We start from the raw sequence: 17,354 nt of genomic DNA on the forward strand, positions 1-17,354 counted from the left end.
CTCCCAGGGCACGGTTTGCACTGGCTTCTTTTCAGGAGCTTCTTTTCCAACAAAATCTCCAGCTTTTGCAGTGGTGAAGGAGAAAAAGCCCTTAGGTGTGAGCTGGGCTGTGCTGTGGCCATGGGAGATGGGCAGCTGTGGCCATGGAGGTGGGCTTACATGCTGTGGTATGGGCACAGCTTTGCAGCTGTGGTTTGCTCGTCAGTGCACCCCGGTTTGCTCCAAAGCTGCACCCACTCCAGTAGCACATTTGTGCTGCCTGGTATTCGTGTTTGAGTACAAAAGGAAGAGCTGAGGTGAGCAGCACATTTATCACCGATTGGGTGATAAACGTGCTTTGGATCTCACATCTCGAGTGCTTGGAGCTGGCAAGTGGAGCACTGCTTCTCCAAACTGCAGAGCGGGCCTGATGAAACCGGGCCAACCCCCTTAGAGCACAGACCACAGAATCACAGAACGGCCAGGGCTGGACCTCAAGGATCACGAATCTCCAACCCCCTGACGCATGCAGGGCCACCAACCTCCACATTTAATACCAGCCCAGGCTGCCCAGGGCCCCATCCAACCTTGAACACCTCCACGGATGGACGGGGCATCCACAGCCTCTCTGGGCAGCTGTTCCAGCACCTCACCACTCTCACAGCAAAGAACTTCTCTCTGACATCCAACCTCAATCCTGCCTCTTTCAACTTCAAACCATTTCCCCTTGTCCTGCTGTTATCCACCCTTTTCAGGAGCTGACTCCCCTCCTGTCTGTAGGCTCCCTTTAGGTACTGCAGGCTGCAATGAGGTCACCCCACAGCCTTCTTTTCTCCAGGCTGAACAAGCTCAGCTCCCTCAGCCTGTCTTTGTAGTGGAGGTGCTGCAGCCCCTGATCATCTCTGTGGCTCCCCTGCACCCTCTCCAACAGCTCCCTGTCTTTCTTGTCCTGGGGGCTCCAGCCCTGGACGCAGTGCTGCAGATGGGGCCTCACAAGAGCAGAGCAGAGAGGGACGGTCACCTCCCTGTCCCTGCTGCCCACCCCTCTGCTGATGGAGCCTAGGATCCCATTTGTTTTCCGAGCTGTGATCACTCACTGCTGCCTCCCGTTCAGCTTTCAGGATGCCCAGGTTCTTTGCTTTCCGCCTAAGTTTGGTCCCTCCGCCGCGCCGTACCGCGTTGCCATAGCGACGCGCGGCGCGGCCTGGCGCGATGTCGTACCGCGATGTGCGGAGTGAGTTCCGCGGGGCGGGCGGGCACGGCGGGACCCGGGGGCGGCTGCGATTTACGGAGAAGCTCTTTCCAAATCCCTCTGTCGCTCCGCGGAGCGTTCTGTAGTGACGTGACGGGGTCGGCTGCCGAGGTCCGTCCGATGTCGGTAGGCCTCAGCTCCGCCGCGCGCTCTCTTTCAGACCTGGCCGAGATGCTGCGGGCGCTGGGTTATCCCCGCCTCGTCTCCATGGAAAACTTCCACGGGCCGAACTTCGCGCTGGTGGCCGAGCTGCTGCTGTGGCTGGTGAGGAGGTGGGTACGGGCTGTGCGGTGTGCCGAGATGCCTTCCGTGCGCACCTCACGAAGCCCGGCTGCTCCCATCTCCTGAGCGGGGGCGCCCACGGCTCACAGCCCGCCCGGCCTCGCCTGGCGGTCTGCAGGGACGGGGCACGGTCAGCTCTCTGTGCAGCCTGTGCTGGTGCCTCGCTGCCTAATCGCTATCCTTACATCTAATCTAAATCCCCCTTCTTTTCCTTTTAAACCGTTTCCCCTCGCCCTGCCACGGCAGCCCCTGCTATAGGCCGTCCCCTTCCTCCTTACTGCCCCTTTAGACACTGAAAGGACCCCGCTCCCCAGCCGTGCCAATGCGCAGTGGCGGCTCCTCGGGGCGCAATTTCGAGCTTATTGCGGTTGCCATTGCTTTGCGTCGGCCTCGTTTAGCGTCTGTGCTGTTTCAAAAAGAGATGCTCACCTACTGCTGTCCTGCTGTACTTTTACAGCCACCAAACCCGCAGACAGACTTTAAGTGTTTATGGGATGTGACTTCCTAATCGAGTTATCTTCTTTCCTCCACATGAATGGAAAAATAACCAAAGCTGCTCCTAACGTGCAATATTACAGTGAACCATGAACCACGGCAGTGAACTGCCTGCCTAATTGCTGTTTCTTTGGCCTGAATTTGTAATTAATACAACAGCGGGAATCTAAGTGTAGTGGATGTGTTTCCTGAATGTTGTCACAATAGTAAAAGAATAAAATAGGGGAGTACTTATAAAATGATTCAGAAGTGCTGGAATTGAATTACCTACACATTCTTTACCCTGTTACACACAGGGCCTGCGTTACTTGTTGCCTTCACCTCATGTTTCAGAACATAAATCGAAGCTCCCTCATGGTTTGTAGCAGCTCCACCACATGACAATTGACAGAAATCAAAACTGCTGCTCTTTAAAATAGCATTTTTTAACATGCCCACGTGCTTAAGAAGCTCAAACTGGTGTGTTGTAACATTGCTGACAGCCCTGAGCCCAGGAGGAGGTGATTTCATTTCAGACCAAACCTCAACTGAAAGCCAGCATCCCTCTCTGTTCAGAGTTAGGCTCATGCAGTAACAGGCAGCTTTTCTGCTCGAGAAGCCTTTTGATTCCACTTTAGAGCACAGGGGATGCTTTGCATGTACCTTGCTCTTAATTGCAAACATGATTTGAAAGAGAAGATTGGGGTTTTTTGCCTGCCTGAATGTTGGAAATCTCAAAGCCTTTTATGAGATCGCAGGAATTTCTCTTTTTTCTTCCCTGGATCCTGTAGGGTGGTGACTTCTAGAAGCTTCTGCATTTCACTGATGTTTTTTTAAAAGCAGTTCACAAGCTTTCAGTCTGTTTTCTTTTCTTTGTGTTTCATTTGGGTTAGAAAGTAGTATTTGTGGAAGGATCTCTGAGGGCAGGGACCTCACTCTTGAGTACTTTGAGAGGCTGGAAACACGTCTGGCTTTGTTACTGCCAGCAATATCAAGCTGGCACAGGGTATTTTCATTCAGCACCTGAAAGCTGGCAATATTAACCTGGTGGTTTTGAATTGTGGAGCCACAGGTGATGGAGGTCAGTTTGGTTGCTGTCAGCTCTTTGTGGTTTAAGTAGGAGGTTATTTTCTAGGCGTTTCCTGGCCTTGACATTGCCAACTCCATTTTGCTCCTTTGCAGAACCCTGATTGAAAATACATATTTAGTGTCCCAAAGGACCAATTCCTGATGGAGAAACATCTCAGGCTTTACAACTTGTGCCTTTTGGGCACAGCCCCAGCGTGGCACCGTGGGGCCTTGACAGCCCTAGCTGCAGCAGGAGCTGTTTGCCAGGCTCATACATGTTGGCTTTTTTCACTTCTTTCTGACTTTGCCTCTCAGGTGAAGCAGTTTCCTTAACCTGCACGTGAATTTCTCATCCGAATCCATGTGTGTTTCCACAGGTATGAACCTCAGTCTGACATTCCCCCTGATGTTGAGACAGAACAAGACCGGGTTTTCTTCATTAAGGCTGTAGCTCAGTTCATGGTACGTCAGCTTATTTCCCACTGAAATGCTTGTTCCATGTTGGCGTGGATGATTTTGCCCCTAATCCCTTACAGTTTCCTTGTGAGGGGTGGCTGAGCTGTACTGTATGCTTGTGATGTGTGTCAAACAGCAAGCAGCATTGTTTCCTCTCCAAAGTAATCACATCCAGGTTGTGAAATTGACCAGTGTTCTGCTCAGGATTGAAAATAAAAAAAAAGAAAGAGGAAGAGGAAGAGGAAAGCAGAGGGAACTTTATTTTAGGACTTAGATAGTAAAGCTTCAGCTGCTGCAGTGATAGAAGCGACACAACTCCGTCCCTGACCCTGCGTGTAGTTTCATTTGAGTCACAGGAGTAGGTTGGTAGGAATGTTCCTGCTTGACTCAGAGGCTGTTTGGGGCCTGGTGCTCTCTTGGGTTTGTGTTTGCATGGCTCCAAAACGAGGCCCTGTGGGATCCTGCAGTGGCAGTGACCCTGAGCTTGCACAGAAGTTGGGTTCTTACTGAGGTCTTGTGCTGTTGCATCTGGCTTTACACAATCAGGAACTGCTCATCTAATGCTAAAACAGTGTTAATCCTCATCACTGCATTCTTGGAGTGGAAGAAAAAAGGTAAGAGTGAAAGATATAGAGGATCTATTTAAAATAGATTCAGAAGAGATTCTTGGTTATCTACAGACAATTTTGGGTGCCACGTTTTCCTTACGGTGTCGAATCAGACTTTAGCATTCTGTTGTGCATGCCTTCTCATGAGATTGAGGCATATTTTGCTCAGCACAAATCTTTTACCACCGCTGCAAAATAGCTGGCTACACCTCAGACATGAGGCTGCCTGCTTGAACAAGCCGTGCCATTATGGCAATCTGGGAAATACGTGTGGTTCTATGTGGGCTTTGCCTCTGTTTTCCTAAATTTGAGTGAAATACATTTTTTTTTCTTTTTGCTTGACATTGATTTTTCTCTCTTGAGGCTGAATGGAGCTGAAATTGGAATTCCTGTCTTTAACCACATCCTTCATGGCGTGGTGTGTAGGTTTTCTTTGTGCAGTGGATGTTTAACAGGTTCTGTCCACTTAATGACAAACTTCTCTTAAAATTGAATCCCCGCTGTTTCCATGATTCAGTTTTTTTAGATCCCTTCTACTGAAGGAGAGGGGAAGAGCACATGCTTGGCTTTCCTCATTCTGTGTTGGTTCAGCTGAGGTCGTGGCAGCCAATATTTTCAAAAACGGTGGAGGGTTTTTGTGCTGCAGGTCTCACAGTGGCCCTGTTTGGAGTGCACAGCATCAATAACCTGTTCTTCTGGCTGTGCTGCACACATGAGGGAGGTGCAGCCACTTGGCAGGGGGTGCAAGGACCACACTTGTGTCCATTCTCTGACAGATGCGTGGTTTCTGTGATGCTCGCTTTTCTCCTTTGCTATTTTGAAGTATAAAAAGAGGGTATTGTAATTTTTAATGACTTTTTTTTTTCTTTACAGAGATGGAAGGCAAGAGAATGAAGTCAGTAATGTTGTAACAGGGAATAATTTGAGAAACAATAAAATACTCTGAAGCTACCGGTGGAAGAGAAGGCAGCTAAATTAGGATAATTGATCTTATTCTTGTAACTCGTTAAGGGTGAAATTTACCTCTCTGCAGCATCATCACAAGGCCTGGGCAGCACTTACGTTCCACTTAAACTTAATTTGAGTTTAAGTGGTGCACAGGGTTTTTGCTGATCTTCACATGGGGAAGAATTAATGAATAGTTTGAGGTTTTTTTTGTTCTGGCAATTATCTGCAAATGTTCTGGCATACAGAAAGTACACACGTCTCAGAAAGACTTCTTCAGAAACCACAGTGATATGGTTAAGAAAATCTCTTTCCAAACAGGAAGATTTGTTTGGAGCAGACAAGTGCCTCCAGTGAGAGCTTCTGAGTGAAGTCAGAAGAGGCAAATGGAGATTTTGTTGTTCTTTGTGGCGTGATGGTTTCTTTCTTTCCAAAGGCTACCAAGGCCCACATAAAGCTCAACACCAAGAAGCTGTACCAGGCAGATGGCTATGCAGTGAGAGAGCTGCTGAAGGTCACCTCTGTGCTGTACGGTGCCATGAACACGGAGGGAGTGGAGTGCACAGACATCACTGAAGAAGACAGCAGCAAATTCAAGTTTGATCTTGGCTCAAAAGTAAGGAAAACTTGTACTCTTGGTGTAGGCAGGTGTGTTGTGTGAACCTGTGCAAAACAAATGCATTTTCTGTCTGAGATTGTAAGCAGAGAACGTTCTCACAAGGAAGTTGGATGGCTTTGTCTTGGCTGCACTGCAGGACTTGTTTTAATCTCTGTGTCCTCATATCCAGAAGCATAGTACAAGGAAATGGTGGCACCAGATTGGTTACAATTGTTTTGAAATGCTGTTAAAATTGTAGAGATGTTGGAGTGCACAAGGATGAAGGTGATTTTCTGTCTACTAACATCACTGCGGCGGTGCCAGCTTCCAGAAGACTGACTGAACATTGGCTTTTGGGCCAGTTTGCACTGAACAAAAAGGGAATCTCCACATTTTCCTAACAGACATCAAAGCCATGCAAGCCCTTAAATGCCTTCCTGAGATACTAAAGAAAGCCACGCTGTGTTAAACAAGAGTTCTTGTTGCTGCTTTTCGTTACTTTTAGCTCCTCTCCTATATCCTGATATAAAATTTGGTTATTTTATAGCAATGCTCTGTGGTATCTGCCTGTTAGACTGTAATACTGCTGTTCTTGAAAAGATGGCAGAACCACAATTTCCTCTTTGTGAGGAAAGCACCTCAGAGAAATCACGTGGAAAACCACTTCCAGATGATCCCTGCTCAGTGCTTACACACTGTCCTGCTCACATACCTTTTGGTGTGCACACCTGTACATATGAAAGAGAAGATGTTTCTGTTTGCCATGAGTAGCACATGAACCAACACGTGGCTGAGTCAGTTCTGAGGAGGTTTTCTCATTGACCTGAAGGGTCTGGGGTCTCACCAGGCAGCCTGTGTCTAAATGGTGCCTAACCAAGGCCAAGTTTAAGCCCAGAGGTGGGCTTAATCTGACTCCAGTGGACAACTTCAGTGCTGTGGCAGAGCTTCAGTCTCTGTGCTGGCCTCCTTTTTAAACACAAAAATAAGAAAAATCTGTTGTTGATTTTCTTTGTGATACTGTGAATGCTCTTTTACTATTCTGTGCTCCTGCTGTGTTTCCAGATTGCTGACTTGAAGGCAGCTAGACAGCTTGCTTCTGAAATCACCTCCAAAGGAGCAAGTCTGTACGACTTACTTGGTAAAGAGGTAGAGCTGAGGGTAAGTACATCATGGGGAGTGGATAAGAACATTTGTTCACTAGATGCTGCAGAGGAGAAAGGTGCAGAAAGCGGAGCAGCTGCTTGTGACAGCTGCATCTGAAATGAATATTGTGTTGCTTGAAGGAATGGGTCAAAGTTTGTGTTCTCTTCCCACTCATTTTAATACTCAGTTTTTATTAATACTCGATTGCAGTGAAACAGAGAACAGTTTGGCATTTCTCCTTTAGAAGAAAACTGAAGTAACCTCTGTAGAACCGTTTGGAAATATTGACTTTGTGTTTATGTTCTAGCAGTGCTGATAGATATATTTGGAAAGATAAATTATTAATGCTCTGAGTTATCCAAGTGCAAGGCTCATTATTTCTGTTACAGTAATTGAAAGGCATGGAAGCCTGCAGGGTACAGATTTTTCAGTTTAATTGCAAAATCACCAGCTACTGCATGAAGTCACAGACGTGCCATCAAACTTTGCCAATAAATCTCTCAATTTGTTTCTCTAATGTGCTTATCTGTAATGCTGGAGGTTATTTGTTTACTGATAATAGACACTTAGACAAGGGAAGCCCTGGAAGTTCTGGCATCATTTTTTGGTCATCTTCAGGTTTGTAACATCTGAGCTGTGGGAAGCACATCCTGTAAGGGCAGCAGGCTGTGTGCCTTGACAGCTAATGCTCTTAGATCCTTCTTGGTGAAGTGCAGAGATTGTGTGAAGCATTGCCTCTCCTGCAAGATACGACAGCGTGGTGTTCAGCCACATGAAAGACATGAATATTTTTACAAGGGAGAGAGGAGTGATAATCCACCTGAATTCAACATAGACAGGTCTTACAGAATGGTTAATCTGTTACTTCTCATCTGGTATTCTTTGCTTAATATCCTGGCTTTGAAATAATTTTCACGTGACGACCACCTAATGTGTTAATGTTTGCTTTAGCATTAAGCTGTGCTGTTAGTGTAGGCAGCACCTCTTGGAACTCAGCTAAAAGGTCAGGTACAGGCCAGGTCAACATGTTAAGAAGTCATTAAGCATTGCTTTGAAATTGGGCATTGTTTTATCTCTTGAAATTGAGGCTTTTAGGAGCCCAAGTGACTGCAGTAGTGGACCTTCAAAAAGGGACTTGCACGAGTGCAGAGCACTGAGGACATGGAGTGACAAATCAAGGGCTGGATGAGTGCTTCGTTGCAGCCACTTCTCCTTGCACCCATTAAGAGATCTTGAGCATTATTCTGTTGAAGGGGCAGTTTGTAAAAGGACAATTGATTATTTACTCTACAGAGTGTCTTTCTCATGACATAATGACTGAGGGCACGAGCTGCAGCTGATGGATTTTACAGAGGTGCTCAGTTTACATCTTGCAAAAAGGTCTGACGGACTGGATTTGTTATCTTCAGGAAATCCTGCCATGGGAAAGACAACCTCTGCTTCTGCCTCGTTAGCTCTGAGTTTGTATCTAAAAGCACAACAGAGTGCAGCACAGAAGCTGTGATGCTGTGTTCCTGTGATTTGTTCCTGGCTTCAGCCTTCTGAGTGATTTGTTGGAGCTGAAAACCCCGTTTGTTTTGGGGTTACAGAGCCATAAGGTTGCACTAAGCAGCCTTCCCTTTAGCTGTGTGGCTTTATGCTTGCCTTCTAAAGATTACTGGTGATGGTGATTACTCATCTGTTGGTTCTTGTTGCTGTCAGTTTCTTTATTGCAGACGAGGACTCTGCACTTGCAGTGTTTGAAAGAGAAAGGGATAAAAGCCAGTAGTAGCCATGGCCTCTTTGGGGTGGAACCAGTGCTGGGCCTTTGCCTGGGAGTGCAGTGGGTAATGGTCTTCCCTGGGACTGTGTGCCCCGTTCTGCTGAGAGGATGTTGTAAAATGGGAGCAATTCAAGCGCTTTCACACGGAGTGTTTTTAACTGGGATCTCTTCGTTTTGGTTTTTTTTTCTGGCAAATGTGTTGAATCTTATAATGAACGTGTGAATTGATAGGAAGGGATGAAGAATTTGTGTGCTGCTAGGAATTGGAAGGCTCTTCACAAAAATATACCTGTTGCTGTTATTTTTTTTACAGAACGGCAGTTTAGGTGCTGTAAAAATTATTTGCAGCCCATGTGCTGGAGAAAGCAATCTCCTGAAAATGAGCTGAACTTAAAGCTGTTATTCTGAGTTGTTTACAGACTGCTTGTAGCAGAGAATTGCCACGACACCAGTGCTGGGCAGATTGACTGCTTTTGGCAGCCGTGCCCCTTGTTGCATGGGGAGCTGATGGAGGCAGGAACACCAGTGCCTTTGGGAGAGGTTGGAAAACAGAAGTGAGACTTAATGGAAGAGGTTTCCCCCAGCTTTTGTTTCATTCTTTTCAGGAGCCACAGAGCAAAAACCTCACTCTCGAGTGGATATGGCTGCTGTAGCTTCTGTGCTTGTGAAACAGATTTAATAGCTTTCTCTTCCTATCTAAAGCTTAAATAATAATAAGGGGAAATGCTGTTTTATGGTTTGCTGATAGCATCTATGCTACGGTTTTGATTCATTATAGCTGTGATTCAGTTCAGGAGCACTAACCTTGCAGAGCTATGGTGCCTCTGACTTGAATGTGGCTCTGTGCTTCTAGAAGCAGATAGGAGAGGGAAGCACAGAGCAAACTTACAGGCAGGAGGTGAACTCAGCTCTGTGGAGCAGTAGGGCTGAGCTGGTTGAGCAGTGTGCTCAGCACTCCACCGTGCAGCTTGCTGCTTGGCCTTTTGTGCTGCAAAAGCCTTTGAAAGCTGTTGAAACTCCACAGGCTTTGTGTTTTAATCCTGTAGAACTTCTCTACCACGTTCCTGTTTCCACAATGAACTTCTGTAAAGAAAGTTCTTTCCAGGTAAAGTGGGCATCTCATCAGTGGGGCCAGGAGCTGCCAGCCCTGCCATTCCCATGTGTGTGTGTGAGCAGCAGGAGGGCAAAGGGAGCTCAGTGTGGCAGCCCAAAGCAGCCCCCTGGCAGCAGCAGCTCCATCCTGGCTACGGTGCAGCATCCTCAGGGTTCAAAGGGGGATTTCCTACCTGAAGTTGGTGGCAGGAGGGCAGGGTGTCACTGGGAAAATAGGGGGTTTATGGTAACCTTGGGACAGGTGATTCATTACCTGTAACCTGATAGATTAGATTTCATCATCCTCATTTTGCCTTCCAAATATTTTAAAGTAATTGAGCTATATAGAGCTCGCTTGAGTATGAAATGAGCTCATCAAGTGAGGGGCTGGGAGCCAAATGCAGTTGTTTTCTGCCATCACCATTAAGTCTGATAATGGCTGTGGAAGCTGGTGGAGTTGCAGTTATTTCTAAACAGCCAGTGCTGAGGGCAGGAAAGAATTGCCTGTAATTTCACACTATCCTCCCTAGATTCTTTTCTCCACAGCCTGCTGGGATGGGATCCTATGCCTGCCCTTCCCACTCTGTTTCAAGTGGGCAGAAGTGCTGTGAGTTGTGACCTCACGTGGGGAATTTAGAGCCTTGTGTGTAGATAGCACATCAGTTGCCATTCCTTGAAGGTTACTTTTACTATTTTTTAATGTGAAGATTATTGTTTCCATTGCTTATTTTCTTTAGACATTGCATGGCTAAGTAATGCACGCACTAAATGGTGTTGGTGGAGAGATTGTGCTATTAGAGAGCAATAGGAGAGCAGTTGGGTTTATTTCTTCATCACATTTTATGTACTGAGCCTGTTGCATATATTAAAACGTGTTGATGGATGTGATACAGTGCTAATGAATTAGAGAACGTGGTGGTTTTTTGTTCCCTGAACCTCTTCCTTTTGTTTTTTTTATTCCTCCCCTCCAATTCATCCATTTCCAAATGCTGAAATGGAGGATCTCAGTACCTGGGCTTAGTTAAGCTGAGGTCTTGTTTCTGTCCTGGGTGAAGACTGCTTCATTTTCCTGTAGCTGTAAAGGAAATGCTGGCATTTGGCACTAATGGGTTGAACACATCTGTTTTCCTTGTCTCTGCACCTCCTGGGGAAAGATCACTGGGAAAAGTAAAGTAAAACTCATTTTTATTTCCTGTAGACACGTTGACTCTAATTTGTGTCACAACCTTGCCTTTCTTTAGAGGAGCTCTTTTTGCACGTAGTTGCTATAGGAGCTGTGTGGAAAATTGTTATGCATGAGGTAAATGATTGTTCCAAGCCATAGGTCACTTTAATAAATTACTTTCTGAATGAAAACAAATTTCAGCTGAAGGAGAGAAGAGTTATTAAGGGAAAGTCTCTATTAGATGTGTTGCGGATACATGTTGATGTAAACGTGCCTGTATTTATTGGGAAGTGTGTTTGTTTTCTTGGAAATGTGGCAGTGTGCCTTTCTGAGGCCTTTATAAATCCATCATTTCCTGACTGCGTTCTGGTGTATATGTAAATTGCTTTCAGAATTAATCTATAATGTTAAAAACAACCACCAAAGGTCACCCAGTGCTTCATTTAGGAGCACTGCAGGGATCAAAGCATCAAAACCTGCAGGCACTCCTTTGCTTTGCTCAAACTATGATGCAGTTGGTTAAGATTCTGCAGGAAAACAACAAGTACCCAAAGCCATGCTTGTCTCATTGGATGGAAGTCACGTGTGTCCCTTTTGGCTTCATTAAGAATCCAGGTTTTATGTTTGAGAAGAAGGAGCAGTGAACAGCCCTACGGAAAGCCTTTTGGTTTTAAAATGCATTGGGCCCAAACTTTGGCAAGACAGTTTGCTGCTTCCACTCTTAGTGGTCCAAGCATAGAAATTGGAAAGCTGGAATTCAGAGAGTCTGTTTTTGAATATGCACAGCACAAATTCTATGCACAGAGATGTATTCAGCTCTGTTTTACTCTCTTACTGGGACGAATTCTGCATTGCATGACTGTATGGCCCTGATTTTTCACAGCTTTTATATCCAGCTTTGGAAGAAGAGCAAGGCACTTGGAGTTTTGGATTTCTAGCTTTTATTCCTCCCCTCAGGTTGGTAATGCTGGGTTTTGTTTGGGTATGGAGTAGGAATGCATGTCTGTTATTCAGGTTTCTTCTTCCCTGTCTCTTTTTGTGCCATTTTCAGTGCTCAGGATGACCAAAACACACACAAACTGAAATAATTGCAGTCTCTCACGGGGGGGGTTTGCTAACTTAATCTCAGTTAGCTCTAAGCCATGTAAAACTGAAGAAAGGTGGTAATAGTCTGTTTTTTTGATGCACTTTGCTTGTGCTGAGGGTGGGCAGCCCCTTTGGTCTGTGTGCTGCTTCTCTTCTTGGCTCTCCCTCCATCTGTGACCTTGAAACTGTGTAGACCCTACTATCCTCTTGTGGAAATAGTTTCTGTAATTGTGTAGATTAAAGCTCTTAACAGCCAAAATGCTCCCCAGTCTACTGAGGATACATTTCTAAGTGAGGGCCATTGGAATGTGTTACTGTTATGTATGCACAGGGTGTAAGTTTGTTCCAGCACTGATGCAGCCATTGAGAATCTCTTTTCCAACTTCAGCTCGTGATGTGCTTGGATTAACCTCACAGGAGAGCTGCAGGCATTTGGATCCAGCTGTGGCACTGAGATGGCATTAGTTAAATGCCAGAAAAGCTGCCTCCCCACTCTCCCCACTCGGTGCTGTGTGCTGCCTGCCTCTGTAAGGACGGAGGTGGCTCTCACTGAATGGCAGCTGCTCCCTTCGGTCCTCTATGAAAGTTAACTACAAAAAATTGTTTTGTTTTAGCACTGAAGGCATTTTCCATCTGCCAAATGTTCCTTCTGGGCACCTGGTGCTGCCTGGGGGAAGTGGGTAAACTAATTTCTCTCATTTCCTGTGCTTTGGCTGTAAAGTTGCCATGCGCATCTCAGAGGTAAAGTGATTTCCAGTGGAAATTGGTGACTTGAAATGTCCAGCGCTCTGGAGAATGACCTGGCTGACTGCAGGTGGCTTTTTCCAACTGCTGCTTCAGACCAAAAACCCCAGCTTAACTCTTTTTGAGCAAAGAGGATGAATGCAAAGGGAGAAGCCAAAATGAAACCTTGCAGTTGTACAGAGAAGTCGAGCAGAGACTGCCCTACACTTTGGATTGCTTTAACCAGAACCATGGCTATAGATGATGTGGATATAGCATTTTTGGTTACGTGGTTTATATAACAAAGGATTTTCTAATGAACTTCCCATTAGTATCTGGCTTAGCATCGTTAGCAAACAGAGAGGTGGCACCTTTGCATCTTGTGAACCAGTTATTTCAGTGCAGGGAAGGTTTTATCAACTAGCTGGGATATCTGAATGCCTGGAGCTCAGCACCTGATGGTTTTGACAAACCATTCTAGCATGGCTGGGAAGAAAATTGCATCCAAACCATCTTTTGTATGTCAAAGAATATGCCAAGCCTGCATGACTGCAAGTAGTTCCACTTGATGATTGGGCTAAATCACAAGCACTGTTCTGAATGCTTGGTGAGGTTCGAGTTCCTCATTGTTCCTAACCTTCCTTCGTCAGGCACGAGATATGGCTGTGTCAAAACTTCCATTACGTAAGGGGAAAATGCGCTGACTTAAATTGCCTTTGTTTCTGCGTCACAGAGCCACTCTGTATTTCTGTCCCTGAGCACAGCAGCCACCCCATGGCCAAGCTTTGCTGAGAACAGCAGCCCACGTTGCAGGGCAGTGCTTAGGCACTTAGTGCTTAGCCTTGCTGTGAGTTGTGAGTTTGAACTGTCTCTGGGTGGCTGTGCTGCGCACCTGCTGCCTGTTCCTGCCTCACTGCAGCTTTGCTGGGGCCTTTGCCTGTAGTCAAGGTGTGAAAGATGCTGAGGAACATGCTCTGGTGTTGTTGCTGCTGCTTTTTCTTTCTGAAGAGATCATAAACCTTCCTGAAACCTTCCTTTTATTGTAACTAATAAGGAAAGGAAATACTTTGAAAGGAGATGCTGAGCAGACTTTTGCCAGCCTGCATTTTTGGGCACTCTGCTCTTCATCCTTTTATACAAACACAAACCACGCTCCCAGCTGTCTGTGCTGCCCAAGGCCACGTCTACCTGGAATGGGAAACAGAGGCAGCTTTGGCTGTGCTGCAGGAGGCATGTTCATTGGCCTCTTGCTGGAAGAGGCATCGCTAGCCTCCTCCTGCTTTGGGGCCCCTGCTCCAAGGGGAGGCAGGGGACGCCTCTGCGGGCCTGTTTGCGGGCTGCTGAGATGAACATACAGGGACGCAGCTTCATGGGAGCCTGGAAACAGCAGCAACCTCAATTAGCTTGGGCTTTAATTTCCTGAGGAAGAAAATAGGCTGCTGGGTAGTAGAAATAATCAAGGCCTTCTGAAGGAACCTTGTAACGTCCCTTCCTTACCTTCCTGTTCACACGGAGCTCCACCTAATGATGCGTTCTGTTTGGGCCAAATGGGCTCACAGTGCGTGTTAATGGACTCCCTGAATAGTGAATGGTCTAAAAGTAGAGTTTTATGACCTGCACGGATAGCAGCAGTTACAAAACCTGTATTTGGAGAGAGTGTGGGATATAATGCTTCCTGAAGGCAGCAGAAGGTGGTGGTGAGGAGGTATTTATGTATGCAGCAGTCTTGCAGCTTGTCAGGCAGGATTTAACTTGGGGTCAGAAAACATTTCGTACAGAGACTTGTACATTGGAAGAAAGCTTTCGTGTCTGCTCCTTATGACAAAAAAGATGTTTAGAAACCTCTGCTAGACCTGCACAAGATATACATGTATTACACAACATTTATCATGAGTGACTTGTGTGCCAGTCGTGCTTAATTACTCGCCTTCAGTCCTTACTGCACTTCAGAAGATGTACATCCTGTTCCCCATTCATCAGGCATGCCAGGACCTGGTTTGTCTGCTTCTGAGGCACCATGATGGAAAACTATAGCTGATTGGAAATGGATTCACTGGATAACTGCTAGGCTTGTTTTTGCAGTAGCAGCTCTTCATTTTTAACCATAGATAAAGCTCCTGGAGGGGGGGGGAAATACCTCTGAAGGCAGTGGTGGGGTGCGTTAGCAGGAATGGCAGCGTTGTCCTGGCTGTGCTTTCTGTGCCTTTGGCTTTTCTGTGTGGTGACATTGCTTGGTAGCCAGGCAGCCTGTGAGTTTGGGATGGCCTTGGTGCAGCCAGGGAGGTGTGCCAACAGGACGTGATGCAGTGGGAGTGAGTTAGCTGGTGTGGGAGCCAGGGCACCGGCGTTCAGCAGGGATGGACACTTGAGTAAATTATTTACACGGATGGTGTTTTGAAAGCTTCAGGGTCAGTGGTGTTTCCTGAAACAACTGCAGTACAGTTTTGCTTTAAGGGAAATTGTCTTCACTCGTGATGCCCAGGCTGGTGCAACTTGGGCAGAGCACGTTCAGGGTCAGCTCTGCTCCCCATAGGCAGTGCTCCGTCAGGCTGGGCTCTGGGCTCTGCCTGGTGGGCAGGCAGCTGGCTGGGATCTGACAGCTTCCCAACTTCCTAATGACAGTCTCATTTCCAAAGAAAACCAAGTTTTTGGGTCTCAGGCAGCCAGCTCGTTTGGTTGTGCTTCCAACTGGCTTCGTCCAAAGCGAGATGCAAAACTTGAAGAATTAAAATCTCAGCTGCTCCAGGCTGTGCCAAATAGCTGATCCCGAGTGGGTAGAAGTGCCAGCCAATGTCATCTCTTATGTGCTTTTGTGCATTTTCTTTAATAATTGTCAGCTTTGGTTCATCAAAAATAATTTTACACTTGGCTTCCGTGATTTTTAATTAGTATTTATCATGTAAAACTATAGCCAGGGAGCTCTGAACACTTTGAACAGGAAGCACCAGTAAGTGGTAAACAGCCAGTTTGTCCACAAATACCTCTCTGCTTTTGTATATGTTTGTTTTCCTAAGTTGTAATTACCAGGCTTAGTGCTAAATTGTTCTGCTTCGTAGCTCCTCTGGCATCAATAATTTTTTCTATATTTTTCACCTCTCCTGAGAACTCTATTTTTAATGGTTAATTTAAAGGAAACCTCTTGCGTATTATAGTATGCATTCTGATCAGTACACCTAATTGTGAAGAGTACATTGCTTTAAATGTACAAATGTTGGGTTGCTTTAAGTGTACAGCCTGTCTGTACCCACGAGCACAAGCTTTAAAAGTGCCAGTTGTCATGTCAGAGTGTATTCCATACAGGGTAAGAAGTAGTGGTGACGAGGGGGGCTGGCAGGGAAGCATGCCTGGTTTGCTCCTGTGGGGAGTCACAGAGTGTCAGAGCAGGTTTGTTACCTGGAAGTCATTTTCTTCAGTGTGCTGATGGCTCAGTGATGTAATTAGCCAGCTTTGATGTTTCAAAGGAAGTGCTTTCCATAACATCTTTCTAGTCTTTGTGGAATGTTTTGCTTTCCTCCAAGCACGCTGGTGTGAGCCACCTTCTTTTCGGCCCTCTTCAGTGTGTCCATTCGCAGGGCCCTTCCTCAAAAGAGATGCTACAGGTTAAAGCTTTCCCTGCAAGAGTTCTTGTAGGGCTGCAGGACGTGTCCCAGTGACAGACACACAGGGAAGCTGTTACAAACATCCATGAAATAAATGGAGGGAGCTGTATGTGTGGGAAGCTGCTGTGGTCTGCCTGCGTCCTCCTCTCAGTTTGGTTGACTGGTTCAGCAGTCAGGTCTGGAAGGAAGGATTTCTACCTTAGCACCACCCTTCATTTGCCTGGCAATGCAAGCAGGTGTGACTGCAGGGCCGAGCCTCCTGCTGGAAACTGGTGTGGGTTTCTCCAAGAAGGCTGTGGTCTGTGCATGGAAATTCCATGGGAGGTGGAGGGAAGGTAGAAGAAGACCCATCAATCTTACATGAACAATTCCAGCTTCTTAATCAGGCGCTCTCTAGAGAGGTGCTATTTCCATCTTGATCCACCTGTAACCAAATGGTTTGCCAACATCAGATGATTTTAAGGACTTCCAGCTGGGAAAACCTCCCACCTTTTCTCCTGAATCAGCAACCAATCAAATGTTTTCATTTCAGCCAGGTTGATGTAAGACATGGTACAGATGAGGGCATGGTGAGTACTAAGCCCAGCTGTCCCCAGAGCTGCTGTGGGCATTTGTTTTGGGGTGGTTGCTCTTTTATTCCTCCTTTGGGCTCTAAACAAGAAGTGCTGCTTTGAGGAGGAGGTTGAATCACCTGGGCCCAGAATTGCAGAAACCCATGCATCTGCATCACCTCATTTCCATGTGGGTGTAGGAAGCACATAGGGCCTGGCTTGGTTCAGTGGGTTCCTTCTGCTTCTGTCTCTGCAAATGTGGCACTGTGCTCAGCTGCCTATGTTAGCTGTGTTGTAAAGGTGAGGATATCTTGTTTTGTAGTGTTTTGTTTAACACCTGATAACCAGTGCATTTTCCACAAAATGTGCATTCAATAATAGCTGCAGTTGAAATGATAACAGAGCTTGTTTTGGAAAGTTACCTTAATTGCTTGACCCTGGCCTCACTTAACTGACCCTTTCACAACCTCCCATTCTTTTGGTTGTTGAGCCTTGGAGCATAAATAATAAGTTGTGCAGCATTTATTTAGCAGATGATTGAGTTATTGTTGTTTGGCCATCCTCTGCTCTG

The 17,354-nt window shown here is 46.2% G+C and overlaps 1 protein-coding gene across 3 annotated transcripts in view; it reads left to right on the forward strand.

Moving 5' to 3' along the window:
• The first annotated feature begins 1,173 nt into the window (after nucleotides 1–1,173).
• CLUAP1 (clusterin associated protein 1) overlaps nucleotides 1,174–17,354 on the forward strand; it is a 55,649-nt gene continuing 39,468 nt past the window's right edge. Inside the window, exons 1-5 of one of the 3 annotated variants that reach the window (XM_042828244.1) lie at nucleotides 1,174–1,213; nucleotides 1,392–1,503; nucleotides 3,433–3,517; nucleotides 5,501–5,680; nucleotides 6,725–6,820. In XM_042828244.1, coding sequence (XP_042684178.1) covers nucleotides 1,192–1,213; nucleotides 1,392–1,503; nucleotides 3,433–3,517; nucleotides 5,501–5,680; nucleotides 6,725–6,820 — 495 coding nt within the window. In that variant the 5' untranslated portion in view covers nucleotides 1,174–1,191. Of the gene's footprint in view, nucleotides 1,214–1,279; nucleotides 1,504–3,432; nucleotides 3,518–5,500; nucleotides 5,681–6,724; nucleotides 6,821–17,354 lie in introns of those variants that run through there. The other 2 variants (XM_042828245.1, XM_042828243.1) reach the window with 2 other exon arrangements.

This window comes from Centrocercus urophasianus, unplaced genomic scaffold (genome assembly GCF_019232065.1).
Source record: "Centrocercus urophasianus isolate 14NV4802_14NV808 unplaced genomic scaffold, USGS_Curo_1.0 seq_29, whole genome shotgun sequence".
Classification (NCBI taxonomy): Eukaryota; Metazoa; Chordata; class Aves; order Galliformes; family Phasianidae; genus Centrocercus; species Centrocercus urophasianus.